The 22,434-nt window shown below is 38.8% G+C and overlaps 3 protein-coding genes across 3 annotated transcripts in view; 2 read left to right on the forward strand and 1 right to left on the reverse strand.

The window, feature by feature from the left end:
* The first annotated feature begins 2,668 nt into the window (after positions 1–2,668).
* LOC107587443 (UDP-N-acetylhexosamine pyrophosphorylase-like protein 1) lies at positions 2,669–7,670 on the forward strand. Its single transcript, XM_016275238.1, has 8 exons — positions 2,669–3,365; positions 3,479–3,683; positions 3,830–4,005; positions 4,178–4,350; positions 4,459–4,652; positions 6,858–6,998; positions 7,081–7,266; positions 7,592–7,670. Exons 1-8 carry the CDS (start codon positions 3,077–3,079, stop codon positions 7,668–7,670), a joined length of 1,443 nt encoding a protein of 480 aa, XP_016130724.1. The 5' UTR covers positions 2,669–3,076.
* Positions 7,671–9,557: 1,887 nt separating this feature from the next.
* On the forward strand, positions 9,558–12,693 carry LOC107587389 (probable palmitoyltransferase ZDHHC12). Its single transcript, XM_016275174.1, has 3 exons — positions 9,558–9,748; positions 9,906–10,072; positions 10,257–12,693. Exons 1-3 carry the CDS (start codon positions 9,632–9,634, stop codon positions 10,570–10,572), a joined length of 600 nt encoding a protein of 199 aa, XP_016130660.1. The 5' UTR covers positions 9,558–9,631; the 3' UTR covers positions 10,573–12,693.
* Positions 12,663–22,434, reverse strand: part of LOC107587363 (serine/threonine-protein kinase N2-like) — a 29,327-nt gene continuing 19,555 nt past the window's right edge. The window contains exons 5-22 of the mRNA XM_016275131.1: positions 21,631–21,782; positions 19,751–19,967; positions 18,619–18,801; positions 18,218–18,327; positions 16,725–16,868; positions 16,483–16,558; positions 16,092–16,260; positions 15,887–15,989; positions 15,714–15,787; positions 15,441–15,510; positions 15,262–15,353; positions 14,768–14,944; positions 14,529–14,591; positions 14,327–14,403; positions 14,084–14,226; positions 13,501–13,608; positions 13,341–13,421; positions 12,663–13,253 (exon numbers count right to left, since the gene is read on the reverse strand). Of these exons, the coding sequence (XP_016130617.1) occupies positions 13,053–13,253; positions 13,341–13,421; positions 13,501–13,608; positions 14,084–14,226; positions 14,327–14,403; positions 14,529–14,591; positions 14,768–14,944; positions 15,262–15,353; positions 15,441–15,510; positions 15,714–15,787; positions 15,887–15,989; positions 16,092–16,260; positions 16,483–16,558; positions 16,725–16,868; positions 18,218–18,327; positions 18,619–18,801; positions 19,751–19,967; positions 21,631–21,782 (2,240 nt within the window). The 3' untranslated portion in view covers positions 12,663–13,052. The remainder of the gene's footprint in view (positions 13,254–13,340; positions 13,422–13,500; positions 13,609–14,083; positions 14,227–14,326; positions 14,404–14,528; positions 14,592–14,767; positions 14,945–15,261; positions 15,354–15,440; positions 15,511–15,713; positions 15,788–15,886; positions 15,990–16,091; positions 16,261–16,482; positions 16,559–16,724; positions 16,869–18,217; positions 18,328–18,618; positions 18,802–19,750; positions 19,968–21,630; positions 21,783–22,434) is intronic.

Below are 22,434 nucleotides of genomic sequence, written 5' to 3' on the forward strand. Positions count from 1 at the left end.
CTGTGGAGTCTTTACAGGGTTTTAAAAGCTGTATTGCTTGCCTCATAATGGATGCAGTTTGTTTTGCATTTTGCACCTTTTTTCACTGTTTCTCACAGGAGAAATCTTTGGACTCCTCTGGACTTGTGAGCTCGACCCATTTGTGTGGTTGTGCTGAGACTAAAGGCTTTAGATTTGTATGTGTTTGTAGCGTTCAGCACAATCAAGGAATGCCGGCCTTTGAGACTGCCTGTAATCTATTGCCTTACTGTTCAGCTGGTAGTTAGTGAGTGTAAATGCACCATGTTCGCTACATGTATATCAAAATGTACTGTTGCTGGGGTCCCCCGAGTATCGTAAACATACACGCTAATAAAATATCCAAATATTTGTACTGCAAAACATATCTAGATGTGATGACACATCTGCAAAGTTTTAGTTGATGCTGAGATGTGCAAATCAATGCAAATCCATGTTTACTGGACAAAAAAAGGAAATAAAAACGATGTCCTCTAAAATGCAGAAATTGAATGTAGAGCGAAAATATTTATGTTTGTAAAATAACTGTTAAATAAAGTTATTCTTGATTATGTTCATGGAAGTTGGGTCTGTAGTTTGTGTAGTTTTTTGGTATTTTTTTATTTATTTTTAATCTATCCCAGGTCACAAATATTTAACTATTCAAAATATGTATTGGTCAGTCTCACATAATTTTACCAAAATCGCATGTGTCTTTTAAATAGCATGTTTAAAAATGTCAACTAATTCCTTTGTTTTCCCTTCAAGAAAGTGTTTATTTTAAAGAAATGACTGATTACATGTTCAAATAATTGGTATTTATGACTAAAAATTAAATATATATGCACACACACACAAAGAAATACGCAAAGCCTCTTAAAGTTTATTTTTTATGTAGTAATAACTTATTAAAGGGGTCATATGACATTGCTAAAAAGAACATTGTTGTGTATTTGGTGTAATGAAATGTGTTTATGCGATTTAAGGTTCAAAAAACACATTATTTTTCCACATACTGTACATTATTGTTTCTCCTCTATGCCCCGCCTTTCTGAAACGCGTAGATTTTTACAAAGCTCATCGGTCTGAAAAGTGAGGTGTGCTCTGATTGGCCAGTTATCCAGTGCGTTGTGATTGGCCGAATACCTCAAGCATGTGACGGAAATGTTACGCCCCTTACCATACTGTGATGCCCTGTGTCCCGGCGCAACAAGACAAAAGCAATAAAACCCATTATAAACGAGGCATTTGTTGCATCCAGTGGGGACATAATTACTGATTATAATGACTTATACTGTGTTTTTACGTGTTGCGTATCGCGCTGCGTAAACATAAAACCATGTCTGCATTTGTGATCGGAGAAATGACAAACAACAAGCGCTACTCTACACTGCCCAAAACTCGCGTTTGAATCATCAGTGGCAAATTCTTTAAATATAAAAAATTTACTTACAGGCTGTGAGTCAGAAGCGCCAGACTGTCCTTGCAAAGTTGGAACTGCCCCACTTTATAGAACGGCCTTTGAGCACAGACCCATTGTAGGCTATGCAGAACTGCAGGTTCAGGAAACAATCCTCCATAAAGTGCGTCACACACTGCGGGCTAGAGTGAGGAACGGCTGGCGGGCTTGAGAATGGCGCAGCCGGCGGGCTTGTGGCAACCACATGTGACGACCCCGGACTGGACTCCGCTTCGTCCACAGTGAAAGCCGATCCGCCGATCCACAGCACGCAGTTTATGTATTTCCTCAGCGACCAGCACGGATCAGCTCCAGGCATGACGAAGGTCCTCTTTTCCTCTTTTGGAGGATCAGCTCCAGGCATGACGAAGCGGATATCGTCCTCTTTTGGAAGACCAAACAAAGTAGTTTCGCTTTCACAACGAAACGCACCGCGTCTTCACGACATGGCGGCGGTGGCAGCAACAATACTACAGCGAGAATAAAAGTTACGCCTTCTTTCTTTGCGTGAACATTTGGGCGGTGTTATGCAAATCTTCCCACACTGTGATGTAGACATGTGGGGGCGTGTTAGAACGAGCCGTTTTAGGAGGGCGAGGACAAGTCTTAACTTTTATAAAGAATATCTCTCTGGATTTGAGACTTTAGTCTTTGCAACTTTACAGATCTTCTTTATGCACCAAGAGCTTGTAACACTCCAAAGAGAAAGGAAAAATTTTAATCGCATCATATGGCCCCTTTAAACAATTGGATACATTGATAAATTCACTTATAACAATTACAACTTATTCATCACACAATTAGATGCATAGACTTTTCAGTAGAATTTAAACAGTAAAACCTTGCTTTCATGTTTTTTTTTTTATTAGGTTACTCGTTACATCTTAGTAAGTAACTGGTTGTATGTACATTTTTAAACTAACCTTCCATTAAAATGTTTTTTTTTTAAAGTTCATTAAAATCTCTGCATCATACACTGTTCAGTTTATCGAATAGAACTGCAATTTTTTAATAATAGGCTAATTATAGCTGTTTATCCCTGATTACTATAATGTGGTATCAGTCATATTTAATGGGTCAAAATTTGTATTCTTTGAGAAGTTTTGCATTGAACTGATCCCTGATATAAAGTGATTCCTCACAGTTAATGGGGAAGGAGAGCAACTCAGCAGACTAATCACATGACAGCGGTTAGCTTTCTGAGGGAAGTCATTCATCCGCAGACCTAGAGTAAATACTGGCTGTGTTTGGAAACCTACTGAGCTGCCTACCTAGACAGCATTTGGGACGTTCCGATACGTAAACTGATTCGAGCTGTTAGTGAGGAGATAAAATACTGTCTAGCTAGGCATCTCAAGGTTTTAAGACACAGTCAGCCATATAAGGGCAGTTCCCAAATGACTCGTGTAAACTAAGTATGCCTTGACAGTAGTTTTCTATTATTTCGCCAATTATATGCAACTCCAGTGATACGTTTATTGTACCAGCCACACACTGATCACGAGTTGCAAGCAGTGAAAACACACAGGATCCGGACTCCTCAGAAGAGGGTCGGCTCGACTCGGGGTTTGTTATCGGATCATTATTAATTAATGTGTTTATTTTTTCCAGAAGGTAAATATGTTGTCATTCGAGGCAGCTAAAGCGAGGTTAGAAACTGCAGGACAGAGCCATGTTTTACAGTTTTGGTCGGAACTCTCTGCGGAAGAAAGCAGTGCGCTTCTGGAGGAGATATCTCTGCTCAAGCCCGAAGAGTTACTCGAGCACTGCCGAGCAGCTGTTGAGGCTGCAAGCCGACACTCGAGCGCTGATGGTCGGCTAGACGCGCGGATGGAGCCCGTTCCTCCAGAGTTCATCGGAAGTGTGCGTAAAAGTGACGAAGAAAGACTTAAGATGTGGGGTGATGAAGGTACAGCTCCAATTTTCAAAATAATATAAAACAATAGTTTTATTAATTTTTACAATTTGGTCAAAAGTAACATTACATGTATTGAAGACTATATAAAAGACTTCTGTCCTCAGGGTTATTGCAGATTTCACAGGACAGAGTGGCCGTTTTGCTGTTAGCTGGTGGTCAGGGGACTCGACTTGGAGTGCCATATCCCAAGGGCATGTACAATGTTGGGCTTCCAAGTGGGAAAACCCTGTACCAGATCCAGGCTGAGCATATCCAGAAGGTGCAAGAGCTGGCCAATCTGAAGCATGCTTGTAGATGCACAATACCATGGTATGGCTCTTTATTTGCAATTCAAATAAGGGTCTTTCTGTGCTTTCTGCTAACTATAAACACTTTTGGTCCTGAGCTTTGATTTATTCATCCTCCAAATGACAGAAGAACAAGTATTGAATTATCTTTTAATGATATGTGAACAGGTACATAATGACCAGTGAGTTCACTCTGGGGCCCACAGAGAAGTTCTTCAGAGACAATGAATATTTTGGTCTTTGTCCATCCAACGTAGTCATGTTTGAGCAGAGAATGATACCAGCCGTAGGCTTTGATGGGAAGATCATCCTGGAAAAGAAGAACAAAATAGCCATGGCACCAGGTCAGAGAGGGGTAGTTCATAAATGACTCAAATAAAATACAACAGGATTTTTTAAAGTTGATATTTTCATCAGCTGTTTGACAATAGCCAAATAATTATTAAATTAATGTATTTTTTACTTAAGTCACTAAAACGAAATGACGTTTGCATCTCACGTCTATGTTCACTTAAGATGGAAATGGTGGCCTCTATCGTGCTCTAGTGGACAACAAGATTATAGAGGACATGGAGAGAAGGGGTCTGGAGTATCTTCACGTGTACTGTGTGGACAACATCTTGGTGAAGATGGCAGACCCAGTCTTTATTGGCTTTTGTGTAAACAAAGGAGCAGACTGTGGTGCCAAGGTAAAAATATCCTGTGTGAAGGCTCAAATTAGATCCCATTCATTATTGTTTTACTATTATTATTTATTATTATGCCTAATTAGATATGTTTACCTTTATTCTGGTCAGGTGGTGGATAAGGCGTATCCTTCGGAGCCTGTTGGAGTGGTGTGTCGTGTGGATGGTCTGTATCAGGTGATCGAATACAGTGAGATCCAACCAGAGACCGCAGAGCTGCGAGGACCAGGAGGAGAGCTCCTGTTCAGTGCTGGGAACATCTGCAACCACTTCTTTACCCGAGGATTCTTAAAGGAAGTGGCTGAGTATGTGGTCGATATACAGTTTTAATATACAATCCCAATTATTTATGTGTTTCTTAAGTCAACTTTCCGTTGTCCATAAAGGCCATATTTTGTTATATTACAATTATCATGTTCTGTTGTAATTAGGGATGCACGGTATCAGGCCCGATACTGAGCTTCTGTACTCGTACTCCTACTCGTTAAAATGCCCCGATACCAAACGCTGATACCACACAGCATGTGATAAGTGCCATATTCAGACAAAGAAACACTGACAACAGAACAACAGACAGCAGAATGGAGTTATTAGAGATTAAGGATGTCTATGAAGTATATGTATGCAATGAATATAATGTTAAACATTCAGTATTATTTAACAACCGTATAGCTGATGTGCGCGAGCTGATAAACAAATTGAGCGTGCGTGAGTGGATTGAGCTTGTCAAGTGAATATACCTTTCTCACAGACATCACTGGAAAGTTTGTAGTTCGGTCGGATATGTCATAAACAAGTAAGTAAAACAATGCACAAGTTACTTAATGGTAGAGAGAGAGAGAGAGCGCACGCAATTATGTGTGATATTTGATGTTCACTCACTTAGCACACGCATCATTTGGATTAAAACTAAATCGTAAAAATCCGACCATTTATGGGGCATTCACTAAACATCATTTATGATTTATAACGAGTGGTTCCCTGTATTATTACAGCAAAGCACGTGATTACAGTACTGAGCCGCTGCAATGGAGCAGCTCTAATGCTATTAAATTAAAGATGATGTACCATAGAGCAAAAAAAAAGAATGGTGAAAGTAACAAAAACTTATAAAACATTTTTTTTAATGGCCATAATTAAGTGTGAAAATAACCGAAGGATATACAGTCAAACCAAAAATGTGATGTTTTGGAATTTTTGATATTTTTTTACTAGTGGGTGCAGGACACTATAGTTAATTTATGTAAGTGAGGACAGCAAAATAAAGTAAACTGTGATAAAATATACCCAAAAATTCTTCATACGGTGGCAAAAAAATTTGGGACGAAAAAATTATTCAGACAGAGTTTTGGGAAAAAATTGAAGTTGAGGTTTTCATGAAGCTGGATGACAGCATGCCCAGGAGACTCCAGGCTGTCATTAAGGCTAAGGGTTGCCTGACTAAGTATTGATAGTTGTGTAAATACTGTCATACTAACAGCTGTCTGAATAATTTTTGGTTGATTGTAATCTATTACATACCTTTCTATCAAAGTTATCTAACATTATCAAGCTGAATTTGTTCATACACAGTTTAACTCTGAGTTCTTGTCATATTTTATTACCATTTTCTAAACTATAGCGAATAAACTGTGATAATGTGAGAAATGTTGAAGGTGTCTGAATAAATTTTGGTTTGACTGTATCTATTTGATAAATGAAGTTAACCTAACATTATACATACACTTTTGGTTTCTGTACCCAATATTTCAAAAATTTACAAATGCAATAAAAATATTGGTATCGGTACTCTGTATCGACAAGTACCAAAAATAAAAGTATCGGTATCGGGTGAGTACTGGAAAAAGTGGTATCAGTGCATCCCTAGTTGTAATATAATAGAATCAATAAAAAAATGATCAGTAAACAATCTAATAACATCTTGGTGAAGATGGCATTAATATCTGACCCCTAATATCTGCATCCGAAATCGAATACTTCCCTACTATATAATATGCAAAAAAACAGTACATCAAAATACGAGTAGTATGTCCGAATTCATAGTTTTTGAAAAACAGTAGGCGAAAAGTACCTGGATGACCTACAACTTCCACCAACATTCGGAAGTGTGCATTCGATGGACACTTTACTATCCCATGAGGCAAAATGAAAAGATTTATGAATGGCAACTGACTCTGGTAGGTCATGTGTAATAGTGTAGGTAACTGTAACAACATGGTGGATGTTGTATATCAGAATTTTATTAATTTTTAACAGTGACAGTAAGTTAAAATTAAAATGCACCGTAGCTCTCTTTATTGTCAATGTACAGGTACAACATTAGTTGTACCTGTATAAGGACACCTACAATCTAAATGTAACAGTTTGCCTAGTCAGAAGGTTAAACCTAAAAAGCACATGCTCCCAGAATCAATGCATTTGTTAAAGAATTAGCAACATATTGACTCTGTAAACTGTAAACAAAGCCCTTTGTACAAAATAATTCCTATTTCAATGCTTTTTCCCTGCAGAAAGTTTGAAAGTCAACTGAAGCAGCATGTGGCAATCAAGAAAGTGCCATTTGTGGATGGAGAAGGGAACCTGGTGAAACCAACCAAGCCCAACGGCATCAAAATGGAGAAATTTGTCTTTGACGTCTTTAAGTTCTCAAAGTATGTTTTACAGCTACTGTTAATTTGGACAAATTCGGGTATCGCCATCTTCCTCACCATCATCTGTTTGTTTTTTTTGCAGCACATTTGTCGCCTTTGAGGTGTTGAGAGAGGAGGAATTCTCACCCCTAAAAAATGCTGATGGGGCACCTTTGGACACACCAACTACAGCACGCCGATCCTTGTTAGCGCAACATTACCGCTGGGCACTAGCAGCTGGTGGAAACTTCCTGGATGAGCAGGATAAACCCATCCCCCCAAAACATAGGTGGTAACACAAAATACCATTTATTAAATCAGTAGAAAAATATTAAGTCACAACAGGTAAATAAGTATCATGTTTTACCAGAGATTGTTTTGGTTAAAAGTGTCTTCTAAATCACTTAATGTACAGTAAATGCTACATTGCAAGTTTCCTCAAGTATTATAGTTATACTACACCAGATGTAGAGCAGGAAATGGTCTAGAAATTTTCATTCTTGTTATGAATCCAATCACTTTCGACCTGAAAGGAATATGCCTAAAAGGAATTTACCTAAGATGTTGTGTGGTTTATAATAACTTATAATAACAGTCTACTCTTTCTTTTGCAGTATGACAAAGAATAAAGACCCCCCAGCAATCTGCGAAATCTCTCCACTTGTATCATACTTTGGCGAGGTAAAAATGTGACGCCGAGACGTCACGTGACCACAGCTGCCCAATAGGAAACGTGACATCTACCCGATCACGTCTAAGCAGCGGAACGGAATCAACAAGCTTATTAGAGCGAGAGAAACACAGTATCGAAATGAAGTACCGCGCGTCGCTTGCGTTACGATGCTATAGTCTGCGGGATTAGATGTGCAGCATAGAAAATTGAATGCTAGGGTGAAATATTATGGTTAAAATGATTCTTGTTCTGGAATTTAGCGTAGGAGCTCACTTGACACGTTCTTTAGATGTTGTTCTGGGTTCTTTTATGACCTCTTGGATGAGTCGTCGTTGTGCTCTTGGAGTAATTTTGGTTGGCCGGCAACTCCTGGGAAGGTTCACCATTGTTCCAAGTTTTCTCAATTTGTGGATAATGGCTCTGACCATGGTTTGCTGGAGTCCCAAAGCCTTATAAATGGCTTTATAATCCTTTCCAGACTGATACATGTCAACTGTTTTGATTCTCATCTGTTCTTGAATTTCTTTAGATCGCGGCATGATGTGTTGCTCTTTAAGCATGCTTCATTTTGTCAGACAGGTTCTATTTAAGTGATTTCTTGATTCAACAGGTCTGGCAGTAATCAGGCCTGCGTGTGGCTAGTGAAATTTAACTCGGCTTTCTTAAATAATGTTGTTAATTAATTTTTCACGTAGGGCCGCATAGGTTTGGACAGCTTTTTTCTCTTAATAAATGAAATAATAATTTAAAAACTGCATTTTGTATTTACTTGCATTATCTTTGTGTAATATTTAAATTAGTTTGATGATCTGAAACATTAAAGTGTGACAAACATGCAAAAAAATAAGAAATCAGGAAGGGGGCCAACACTTTTTCACACCACTGTGTATATATAATGAATAAAAGCATCCAAGCTCAAGCAGAGCAAACGGAAAAACTAAAGCAGACCATGCCAATTACAGTACGGGACGTACATACACTTGTGTCGGCCTATGTTGAGGGGCGTGTCCACAAGTGTGGCGATCCGGGGCCTAAAAATGAGCTTTGCCACCTTAAAGCAGAGTAATGGGATCGGAGTGCAATGAGAGTGGAGTGAGGAGAGGAGCTTCTATCTGTATCTGATTTAATGACTGATAGAATAACTGAAGAAAATGTACTGTTAGTTTCATGCTTCCAAACTAAAATTGTGCTGCAGAAAGAAAAATGATAACCTAAGCTTGGCAAATCATTTAATGCACACCTTACTTAAAGAAAAGGAAATTACACATTAATTTGTTTTTTCAAATTTTTTATTACTATTATAAGATCTGTTCAAGGGCTCTTACGTTCTTACATTTTGCCGCAATCATTCCATGAAAATCTTCTTTCATAAAATAAATAATCAAACGTTTATTGGTTAAAAATAATCAAAGGAGAAAGAAGTTTTTTGTTTGTTTGTTTAACATTTTAAATGAGTTCACCCTTCAACATTGTCACAGACACAATCATATCTGTTCATAAATGTTCTGGGGTGCAGAACAGAAAAAGACAAACAAACAAACAAAAGCATTAAACTGAGGACAGCTCAACCAGTCACATTTCGCTGAAATAGAGTACACAAAGGTGATGACACTGATCTTGCATACCCCTCAGCAAATGTTCAATTGCGTACCTGGTGGCGAGCTTAGTGCCACCCCTCATTCTGCTGAATGCAGTGATGGACAGCTGTCTTTCCTCGGTCGACTGCTGTTTGGATTTCATGTGATTTCTCATTGTGGGGGTGATATTATGATAACTCCGTTTCACTGATTCATTTGATCAAAAGTAATTCCATTTTGTAAGATTATTTTTGATCAAAGTAATATATATATATATATATATATGAATTATTTATTATATTGATATATATATCATTTATTTTCCCCATTTTTATGATTTATTAGCTTTATCAGCTCACAAACCCCCTGCAGTTTGCAAGTTTAACGCTGATTTTACAGCAAACATGCATCATCTGACTGTATTTCAGTTCTCACTTGGTATCGCAGAAGAAACGCAGGATATGATTCCACAGACCACCAAGTCCATACGGCTGCGGCGCTGCGGACACTGTCTGGTACAGGTGCGCTGTCACTTACTAAAGATGGACTATATGCATAAATATAGAGGTTTAAATCATTTCATTTGACCTTGATATATTCATGTACAGGCAAGACAGCTTAGTTTGTTCGTTTCTAATAATGAATCCCTTCTAAAAATGAATCCACACTTTGACATAGCAACCCATGAGATCCAAACACTGCCAGACGTGTCGGCACTGTGTGCGGCGCTATGATCATCACTGCCCCTGGATAGAGAACTGCGTCGGGGAGAGAAACCACCGCTGGTTTGTGCTTTATCTGGCTGTCCAGCTTGTTGTCTTACTGTGGGGACTGTACATGGCCTGGTGAGTAGTAATACTTACACATCATAACCTGGGATGTCCAGCAGTGCCAATGGACATAATAGTCCTAAATGTATTAGTTCCCAACTCTAAAAGGTGTTCTCAAACCATCAAGATTAAAGCCCTCAGAAACAAATATCTTTCATCTGGACTCACAGTTCAGAGTGTACTGTTAAATCTCGTACAGGTCCGGCTTCAGTCACGCTCCCACCTGGCAGCTGTGGTTGAGGACCAACTGTGTGCTCCTGGGAGCAGCGGCGGCGGTGGCTGTCCTGTCCCTGACCGTGCTTCTCCTCCTGGGGTCTCACCTGTACCTGGTGTCCCTGAATACCACCACATGGGAGTTCATGTCTCGACACAGAATCTCTTACCTCAAGCACTGCGGTGCGGACGAAAACCCTTTTGACCGCGGAATCCTGCGCAATCTCTGGAGCTTCTTCTGCATTTGGGAACCGGTGGTTTGGGAGCATGTGTATTTCAAGCAAGGCAACGATACGATTTAATTTCCTTGGAGTCACGACTGCTGTGACAAAAAACCCATTAGATGGAAATCGATGTTTTGGTGGAAATCGCTCCTAACTGCAGCTGCAGAACATCTAATCTACTTCTCCTTCCTTCTAATCTACTTCTCCCATTCCATTTTGAAAGTGATTCTTAAATGCATGAACTTTGTAGTTGCAATGATGTTTGATCAAGCGTTATCAAATAGGTTGGAATGAGCATTTTTATTAAAGTGTTTTGTGAATATTTTGCCCACATAGAACTTTTAACAATTCGTCTGTGCTGATTTTGCACATTTTAATAGCAAACGCAGAACAAAAAGCACAAAAGCACAATAGCGTTCTTCAGAGCTGATTTGTGGTGTCCCATTAATGCAATACATAGAGATATCAAAATGGTATATGCTAATTATTTATTAACTTGGCTCTGCTCCTCTAATCTCTTTCATGGTACTAAAAAGCTGTTGGACAAAAGTAATTGAGCTAGACAGTCTGTCAGCTTATTGTATAGCAGCAGATGATGATGTACTGTTACATCAGCAATCATTTTGTGCAATTATTGTGAAGTAGTTGTATATACTTATTTTTATTTTTTAGAAAATAGACATCCCCTTTTTAGATCCATTTCAAACAGGGTAATGAGAAGTTCATGTTTATAATGCAAATAATTTCCTATAGCACTTTATAAATCATTGGTGAAATTTCCTTATGCTTGTAATGTGACTTTATAATATTAAATGTTCTGGTTTATCTAGACATAATCAATACATAAGAAATTAACATCGAAAGACTGAATTTAGAATACAAACAATCAATACTGTAATGGTCAACATTACAGACATTGTTTTTTGGTGAAAAACTATATATTTTTATATAAAAAGGGCCTTTCCTATTACACATCAGCATCTTAAAGAGAGAAAGATGTAAGTGCATGCGACACTGTTAGATCTCGGTTACATTTCGGACTGCCAGAAAAGTAGTTTTGTTGATGAATGCAGTACAATGAAGTCCACATAGTGTGACTTTTACCAAACATTAGACTTTTTTCTGAATAATATAGTCATAAAAAGCAATAATTGTTTTTGCTTTTACTTCATTTCAATTTCTTTAAATTGTTTCCTTAACTTTTGCACTTGAGTGTTTTTAACGTATCAATATGAATGCTGAGATTTCATGAATGATTTGTGCCGTTTTGATCAAAGTTATGCAATTTTTTTTCTCAATGTAATATTTTGAAACATCAGTATTCAATAAATGGAACAACATGGTCACATTGTATTTTATTTCTGAAAATACATTCATCCCGTTCGATTACATTTACTTAGATATTTATTTGTCCTTCATGTGGCTCATAGAAACGGCAAGTTTCATTTAAATATTTTAGTGTCATTTCGTTCACAGTGTAACTTATTAGTAAACCACATTTACAGTGATACAATGATCTAGTCAAAAGTAAAATACAGACAAACACCTTAAATAACGAACAACATAATAAGCTTCTGTAACATGACACAGAGAGCAAAATATCAATATTTAAATATCAGCTTAGTGAGTTAATGTGCTAACCGCATCATGCTAAGACCGAGTAGAATATGCTTGGTCTAATTCAGTAGTATTAGATTTGTCCAGAGGAGGGCTATAAAGAGAAAGGCGGGATAGAGCAAGTCACTGTTTGCAATCGAAAGTCACAAGATGTCTGCAAGTACAGTAAAGAGCTCCTTTTGGAAAGTTGAGAACTGATCAACAAGCAACATTTATCTGGGGCACCAATCCCAAATCAAATCCAGATTAGGGACAACCAGAGATCAAAATGTGAGGGTTTAACATGAACATACATCACACAGACCAAGTGTGGAGGAATCTGCATGATCTAACACCGAGAATGCACGCCGATAGTTACAGTCTGGAACTTAAGGAGCTTAAGACGCTCCAGCCGCATGTATCGCTTGGATCTACGCTACATCAGAAATCCTTAAAAATGGCACAGCATTCAGTCCTTCCATCTAAATCTGACAATCATTATCTGTTCAGCAACAGTGCAAGTATATTTTGGCATCATAATTCATTGTAACAGGAAGACTACTCTTTTTTTCTTTTTTTTTAAACAGCTGGTCAGACTGACATGATAAACAGTATAACCCAACCCAAAAACATACATGTATCTTAACTGTATGAATATCAGGGATGGGCAGTTAAAAGCAGAGCATATCTGAGCTTACTCACAGTGGTGGGCGCACAGTTCAGGGGTGATCATATGGTCCAATCAGGACTGTCTTTGGAGCTTAAGCACACATTTGCAGCCAGTTTCATGAACAGCGTACAGCAGCTTTTAAAGGGTGACACGAGGCCAGCTTCACTTGATTCGACTGCATATCTCAAGGGAGAACAAGAGAGAGAGAGAATAACTGGATAAAGAAGACAGAGAGAAAAGAAAGCAGTGATTTGATATGTCACAACCCTTTTCGAGGGTAATCGAGTGGAAGTCACTGCAGGGCAGAGAAGTCAAAGTCTGCAAAAAACTCCTGCTGCTCGGCGGTGAGGAAGAACGGGGTCTGCGGAGGGGTCAGGACAGGCTTCAGGCGAGTGAACTCCTCGTCGAAGTTACTGACGTCTGCTGGGGCTTTAATTGACGGCAGGAAAGGAGGTTTGACTCTTTTGGCCAACAGGGCTTCCCAATCTATGCCCTGCAGAGAGGAACAAGGCTTTTAAAAAGAGAATTTAAAAGAAGCTTCACTGAGGTAGTCACAAATTATTCAGTTAGTGACCGTCACCTGGAAGAACCGGTGTCTCTTCACTTCATTGGCATCTTGCTCTCCTGCTCCCAGTCGTTTTTCAGGGTTCTTCTGCAACAACTGCCATTAAAGAGACCGAGTCAGATGGAGTTTCAGTTCAATTTCAATTTGTTTTTCTCCAAGAGGGATAAGTGCTTACCTTTTGTATTATAGAGACTGACTCAGGGGACATAAACCTTGGGTAGCGCACTTCATCGTTCACTATGCTGTCAAACACCTCCTCCTCATCATCACCGGGGAATGGAGACTGGCAGCCACAAAGGATAAGATTTCTTAATGCTTTTGAAAGAAGTCTCTTATGCTCACCAAGACTGCATTTATTTGACCAGAAAAATTGTAAAAACCACAATATTGTGAAATGTTATTCAAATTTCAATTAAAGGAGTAGTTCACTTCCAGGATGAAAATTCTGTCATCATTTACTCATCCTCCACTTGTTCCAAACCTGTATTGAGTTTCTTTCTTCTGTTGAACACAAAAGAAGATATTCTGAAAATAAATGTTGGTATCTGAACAGTTATTTTTTTCCTACTATGGAAGTCAATGATGCTCATCAACTGTTCAGATACCAACATTTATTTTCAGAATATCTTCTTTTGTGTTCAACAGAAGAAAGAAACTCATACAGGTTTGGAACAAGTGGAGGGCACATTTAAATATGCATGAACAATATTACAGTATATGGCAACAATTTAGTAAAGCTGTATTTGACCAGGACTGACCTCTCCCACTAGCATCTCATAAATGAGCACACCCAAACCCCACCAGTCCACTGCACGGGTGTACATGCTGTCCGTCAAAACCTCCGGGGCCAGGAACTCTGGGGTGCCACAAAAGGTTGACGTACGGTCGCCATGTCCCATACCTGATTGGCAGCAAGACTTTGTTGACTCTCTGCTCAAATACTATTTGAGATCAACAAACAAAAAATGTTCCACAGGAGAAATGGTATTCTTAGAATGTACCTTCTTTGCAAAGTCCAAAATCTGCAATTCTCACGAAACCATCAGAATCCATTAACAGATTGTCCAGCTTTAGGTCCCTACAAGGAGGAAAGAGAGAAATCGTCCATAAAATCATATGCATTATTTCATACACGCATATAATAGGGAATTTAGTAATCGTCAAGTAATATTAGAAGTAATAGTGTAGTTATATATAATATACCTATATACAATCCGGTTTTGGTGCAGGAACTCCAGGCCTAGTAATACACATGCAGAATAAAACCTGCCAGAAAAATCCTCGGTTTACAGTCACATCCAGAGGAAAGTGTCATTGGCAAAAATATACAATGCTAAAAAAATTCAGCATGTGCATCTGAAAACGTGTAGCACTTACGTAAATGCGGACACTGTGTGTGTGTGTGTGTGTGTGTGTGTGAGAGTGAGAGAGAGAGCGAGTACCTAGCCTGCCGTTCAGAGAAGATGCTGTTATGAATGTGGGTCATCAGGTCTCCTCCAGGTGAATACTCCATCACAAAACACACATGGTCAGGCGTCTGGAAGCACCCACACAGGTTCACCAGGAAAGGATGACGGGACATATTGATGGTCTCAAAAATTCTCTTCTCACACATTAAACTATAAAAAAAAATGAAATTAATTCACAATATAATACAAGCCAAATACAGTTGGAAGTGTTCACTCTTGTCAGTTCCAAGGACCCACATTTTTTCAATTCCAAGGACCCACAAACATAACACCCTTACAAGCGGCCCCTTGATAAAAAAATATATATAAAATGTGACTATAATATTTAGTTCTTTTATGGTTTTCATGCAGACCCATTAAACCATGTTAGTGCTTTGCAAAAATAAATATCAACAGACAACAAATTATCCATAACCCATTCGTGATGCACAGGAAGACATTTCTGACACAGAGATACAGAACATCACCTGTCCACTTCATCCCGGGTCACAACATCCCCTTTCTTCAGTGCTTTGATGGCATAAAGTTTCCCAGTCCTTTTGAATTCAGCCAGCAGGACCTTTAATGAGAGTCGACAATGACATTGAGTCAACAGCACCATTCAGAGTCATCTGATTACAGTACTGAAGGACAGCTGCAGTTTTACCTTTCCAAAGTGCCCTCTTCCTAAAACAGAAATGCAGTTGAAGTCCTCCATCTGCATCCCCTCTTTCCTCCTGTGAAACAGGATATATACAACATACAGTGAGACTGAGAAAAAGAGCTATTACAGGAAAGAGAATCCAGATTTATTTCACTATCAAAAGATGTAGGACAGGTCACAGGTTGAAATTTAAGACCTAAGAGGTTAGGGATGATTCAAAACCCTTAAGTCTTAGATTTAATAATAACAGCACTAATAAATACTATATTGACTTACTGAGGTGTAGGCTGGGATACAGTCTTGCCTTTGAGAACTTGGTTATCCTCAGATGAATTCACTCTGGCAAGAGTCTGGGAAACAAGTCCCAAAACACATAATTACAACTTTAACTTGACCAGAGCAATACAGAACTACAAATTAAAAAGCAAGTGTTTGTCCGCAAGACATACCCCAGAAAGTGATGCGTCAGTTGTGGGGTTCTGTGCCAAGTGGAGGCGCGGGGGCTTGGCAGGACGCTCCTCACTGAAATTCAGTTTAACAACTGCCGCGTCTCTGCGATAAACAGCCACAACACAGAAAGAGAATCACTTTTTATTCAGATTAATGGATATATTTTCCTCAACCAAACCCCAGGGACACCGGTGTATGTCTCACCCAGAGGAAGGGGGCGTGGACGCAGATGGAGGGGACATGGGCTCAGAACCAGGCAGAGGGGGGCTCAAGGCAGTGACCGTGCTGTTGCATGGGGGCAGCACGCTCATCATTAGACGCCCCCAAGTGGCAAAGTTCATATTCATCTGTGCTGCCCGCAGGAAATTTTTCCCTGAGACATTAAATCAGCTATTTAATATACAAATATGACGCATTAGTCTGAAACATATTTCTTTTAATGCTGAACTACAAAGCACATCTCATGTTAATAGCTCCATAATGTTATTTAGGTTTAAAAGCGATCAAGTGATTATGAGAGAAATTATAGTAATCGCTTATGAGTCGTAGTCCCTCTATGAAGACGACAACAGAGAAAATGAGAGGTCAAGCACACCTTTTTCTTTTGGGAAAATTCGTTTCTGTCGTTGTAGTTTAGGATGCCGCTCAATGACAGGATTGTTGAATCTCACCTGAAACCAAACCGCATTATAAACAGCTCACTATATGCATTATGTGTCCATGTATTATGCATCAACCTCTGCAGAAAGTCCTAAATGAAATACATAGCTGATGTAAACTGTAACCACACTTGGCTCTGTGTTGCACTAGGATGAAGGTGTTGAGAGGCTCTCTCACCTCTGTGAACAGTGTGCCCTGCGGCTCTAGATAAAGACACATGCCATGCCGCTGGTTGTCTAGGAAATCTTCTAAACGCAAGAACTTCACGGCACACAGGGACCTCCAGTCTCGCCAGTACACTGCAATCTCCAGCTCTCGAGACTACAGGGGTCAAAGGTCATGTGAGAGGCAGAAAAAACAAACACACTCAGATATGAATTGTAGTTGTAGTTCTTGCCCCTTTACATCTCTTAATGGTCCTCACATTGACTTCATCATTTGAAAGTTTGGGGGTTTTTATTGAAAGAAGTCTCTTATGATCACCAAGGCTACATTTATTTTATTGTGAAATATTATCATTTAAAAAAAAATTTTTTTTAGTTTAATATAACGTATGACTTAAAGTCATTTATTCATTCTTTATACAATGATGCTGAATTTTCAGCATCATTACATCAGTCTTCAGTGTCACATGATCCTTCAGAAATTGAAATTATCAATTATCAATGTTGAAAAGAGTTGTGCAGCTTAATATTTTTGTAGAAATTATGGTAAATTTTTTCAGGCGGAAATCTTATTTCTATAAATCTGTAATATTATAAATGTCACTTTTGAGCATTTCAATAAATGGTTGTTAAAGTATTAATAGGGAAAAAAAAAAAAAAAAAACTTACAGACCCTAAACTTTTAAACAATATAGTAATTTAATAGCAGTGTACAGTAAATACATAGTAAAAAAAAAATAAATAAATATGGCAATTAGAATAAAACTGAAACATGCCTTTTAAGGTTTGTACTATTAATCAAAAGCAGTTTAAGCACCGTGTATAACACCAATTATTAGTTCTATAATGATTATATTCCAGATCATGAATCAGAATACCGGATTCCTGAGGTATGATGTGCATAACTGATTATTATGGAAAGACTTCCTGTTAAAACACATTTCTTGAGATACATTTCTTGCACACTTAGTTAGAATTCAGAAAACATGACTTTGTGTCAAAGACAATCAAAACCTCCAAGACAGATACAACAAAATGCTTCCCCAGTCATCAAACAGATGCGAAGCAGTCTTTGGGAGAAAAAAAACTGCTTCAGTAATCTAGAAATAATGAAATAAGATCTCATTCTCCACTGGTACAGCTGAATCTTTTCGGAGAGAGCTGCGGGCTGACTCGGCCAGTATTCAGGCTGTCTCTGTGTCCAAGTGGTGAGCAAAAGATTACAGTAATGTTGAGGGATTAGTTTGGATTACTCTGGAGGCGACTGATTGCACTCTGGAAGTAAAGCTGCGTTAATGAAGGTGAGGAAAAGCCTTCAGCCAATGGCCATCACAGGCACTTTCCGTAAAACAGATGTGGCAAATGTTATCTGGGATGATTGACAGTTATAAATGGCATGCTAAAAAAACACTCAGACAAGTAGTCTGAGATTGTGGCGTGCATTAAGGATGAGCTCCTGATCTGAATTAAAAACTCTTATATGCAGTAGAATTTGTTGGCACTGACCCGTTCGAGTTCGATGCTAAAGCTCTGATTCCAGGCCTCCTTACTCAGCGGCCGCCAATGTGTGCGACCAACTATTTTGTTATCCACCTTCAATACAGCACTGATCTCCGCTGAGAGAAAAAGAAAGAAAAATTATAGAAGCATCTTACTGGGGGGGGGGGACGCATACATAAATATTTACAGAATTAAAAAATATTTGGTCACATAACAAGAATTAAGCTGTTGAACAAGAAAGAAAAAAATCTTCTATTAAAGTACATCCAGTCTGTTTAGTTAATCTATTTTAGATTCATCTATTTGGTCAAGGTAGGAAAATACAGATAAAGGTTTTCTGTCACGGTCCACAGTGAGACTATTGTGAAATCCATTATATTTCACATTGCTTCCCCTGTGAGACTCACATGAGAGCTCATCAGTCTTGGTGGTCTTGCCGTTGGTGCTGCGGGTGGAGAGGCCGGTCCTCATCCTCAGTGATTTGGACTCAGATGGACTTCCAGGGGCGGAGGACATGTTGCTTACCCGACAGCGGCCTGGAACTGACTCCAGCAGGTCCTGACAACCCATAAGTCTGACCTCCAGTCGCCCTAAAAACACACACTCAAGTTATACACAATACAGCAGCCATATGTACGTACAACAGGATTAACAAAACCAATTTGCACATTGCACACATAAAGCTGATTAGATTCTACTTTCACTTCTCTTATACTTACACTTTGCATAATGATACCAATCACAAGTGCAAAAATGAATATAAAATGTGAATAAAAACGTTACAAATTTCATATCAGACTAAGCAAAGTGTCAAGCAAAATTACAACAACACAAGACAAAACATATACACTACTGTTCAAAAGTTTGCGGTCAGTAAGTTTTTCTAATGTTTTTTTAAAAGAATGCTACCCAAGGCTGCATTTATTTGATTAAAAATACAGTAAAACAGTAATATGTTTGTATTGTAATATATTTTATAAAGTCATTTATTCCTGTGATGGCAAGGCTGAATTTTCAGCAGCCACTACTCTACTCCAGTCTTCAGTGTCACATGATCCTTTAGAAATCATTCTAATATGCTGATTTGATGCTCAGGAAACAATTCCTATTAATCAATCTTATTATCAATGTTGAAAACAGTTGTGCTGCTTTCTAGACCGGAGAGGGGTGGATAGTGCATGGTTGAAGACATCCTTGACAATACTTTCCACCCTCTACAGACAGTGTCTGAATTGAACAACCTTTATGGAGGGTAACCGTACATCAGTGATATGTTCTCATCACCTGCTGAAGGGTCTTGTGGCCAGAGACAAAACTGCTGTACCACACTGTGGTGAAGTTTGTTAATATGCTCTTGATGTTCTTCAACAGATCTTCAACGGGTTCTTCAGTCTCTCTCCAGAAAGTAAAGACTAATACTCACTAAATTACATTATGTGGCATCAGAACTTTTTTTCCCTGAGGTGACAAGGAGTAAAATTGACACCCTTGACATCTTAACACCATAACCGTCCTGCTAACTTTCAGCTGTCTCAATACCTGTCAGGCTGGCTGGTTTGAAGAGCGAAGAGGATGCTGAAGATGAAGAGCGCAGACGATCTCTCTGCAACCCAACGACAGGCGAGGACCCCACTGTCAGCTCCTCTTTAATAGCAGCTCGTTTGGGATGGTCATGTGGAAGTTCTCCAAGCCGCTGCTCCAGAGACAAACGTAACAGGTCCAGTTTCTGAGAGGACTCCTGCAAACGGGCCTGAGCCTGGACACAAAAAAATACACTTAAAAATAAAGATGCTCAGCAAACAGAGATACAAGCTACATTTCTGAATGACAGTAGTGTAAAACAAAGCCACTGGCATTATATATTATAGTAGTTATATAGTATATTTCTTATATCCAAAATGTAAAAGTCCAAATGAAGTCTGAATTCAACTCTAAAATTGCCATGCTGATGTCATGACTGGACAGGGAAGAATCTTAGCTCATTTTAATGCAAGTTAAATGCATAAAGGGATAGTTCACCCAAAAATGAAAATTCTGTCATTAATTACTCACCCTCATGTCGTTCCAAACCCGTAAGACCTTCGTTCATCTTCAGAACGCAAATTAAGATATTTTTGATGACATGTGAGAGCTCTCGGACCCTGCATAGACAGCAACGCAACTGTAATGTTCTCAGGTCCAGAAACGTAGTAAGGACATCTGTAAAAAAGTCCATGACATTAGTGGCTCAACTTCAATTTTGCGAAGCTGCGAGAATACTTTTTGAGCGCAAAGAAAACAAAAATAATTTATTCAACAATTCTTCTCCCCTGAGTTACGTCTTCTGCCATTTTAGAGTATCACATTCACAATGTATACGCACGCTTTCCCCTAAGTGTAAACAACGCTGATTATGCAGATTACGTTTATGCGTGCGCTTTCTCCCCAAACATAAACAATGCTGATTATGTCGATTACGCTTTTGGGTACTCTCCAAAATGGCGGAAGATGTAATTCGGGGGAGAAGAATTGTTAAATGAATTATGCTATTTTTGTTATATTTTGATCTTTGCGCTCAAAAAGTATTCTCGCCACTGCGGTCACATGGACTGTTTTACAGATGTATTTACTACGTTTCTGGACCTGAGAACATTACAGTTGTGTTGCTGTCTATGTAGGGTCTGAGAGCTCTCACATTTCATCAAAAATATCTTAATTTGTGTTCTGAAGATGAACGAAGGTCTTATGGGTTTGGAACGACATGAGGGTGAGTAATCAATGACCAAATTTTCATTTTGGGGTGAACTAACCCTTTAAAACAATCAAAATGATCTAGAAGAGATACTGAAGCCCCTGCTGCTTCTGGTAAATCGAAAAAAAAAAAAAGATTAGTGAGGTCATTTCAGCACTAGGTTATCTTTGAGCAGCATTAGAGCACAATTTTCTCACTTTATCACTTGCAGTGGACTTGTCTGTCTTAGTGACAAAGCATGTGCTGCTTCAAGGTCAAACAGGCATGGCTGAGCAACGCTGCACATACATGCTCATAATTCTCAGGAGTAAATCAAAATACTTCCAAAAAACACTTCAAGGTTTGTCACATTGTTACTCATTTACATGCAAAAGACATTATCAAATACATCATCTCATTTATTTAATGTATGGTCTTTTTTGTCCATACAATGAAAGCCAATGGACTCCAACGATGTTGGGTCCACACATTTTTTTCAAAATATCTATTTATGTTCCACAGAAGAAAAAGTCATACAGGTTTGGAACCCCACAAGTGTAAGAAAATGACTATTTTCATTTTTATGTGGAGCATTCCTTTAAAAGAAGAGCGGTCTGTAGTTTCCAGACAGTCAATCCATTCAGAATGCATCATGCATGGCTGTCGGTTTCTGAAAAGCCTTTACATCAAGACTAATACTTGCACTTACCTCCGCTAGAGCACGTCGGTCCTGCACTTTGCGTACACCAAGTTGCTTGACCACATTTTTGGCACCTTCTGCCACAGCTGCCTCAATCTTCAGATGGTGCCTGAGCTCCTCCACCCGCAGTTCAAGTGGACTAATTGTTTCAGAGGGGCGACCTGCACAAAAACCCACATTTAGCAAAGACAAAACACCATCCTATCTGTCTTCCACCTGTGATTACATGTGCATAAACCAGCGGCTTCCAGAATAAAAAATAAATAAAATAGGGAATAACCAGGCAGCAACTTCAGGGCTCTACAGTGCGACCATTTCAGTCGCATTTGCTACTGCGTGCGACTATGAAATAATATTTAGGAGCACCTGTGCGACTGATCCGATCAGCATATTTGTGTTTGCGCAGAGGGAGCTTCAAAGGTTCTAATATACGTACGTGTTTCTGCAGCGTTGAGTAATGTATCACAGACGTATCCTCTCATTACAACAAACAAAGTGTTGACGGGGTGTAAATAAGATATTCATTGTGCAGTGTAGAGAGCTTCGTCGATTATAATGGAGTTTTGTGAGATCGGGATAAACTAAGATGAGTGACAGCTTTGAATGATTATTAAGGGAGTTTGCAAATGTGATATTGATTTAATACAACAGTTCATTAAACAAGAAGTTAATATTAAGTGACTTATATTGTCTGACAACAACACAATTGCCTTATTTTGCTCTATTTCATCAACGAAAATAGTTTTTTTTTTAAAGTCACAGCTGAGCCGCTGCGCATCGCCATTCAAACACAGCGGTGATTCGTTTATGAAT

Source organism: Sinocyclocheilus grahami, unplaced genomic scaffold (genome assembly GCF_001515645.1).
Source record: "Sinocyclocheilus grahami isolate Dianchi unplaced genomic scaffold, SAMN03320097.WGS_v1.1 scaffold92.1, whole genome shotgun sequence".
Taxonomy (NCBI): Eukaryota; Metazoa; Chordata; class Actinopteri; order Cypriniformes; family Cyprinidae; genus Sinocyclocheilus; species Sinocyclocheilus grahami.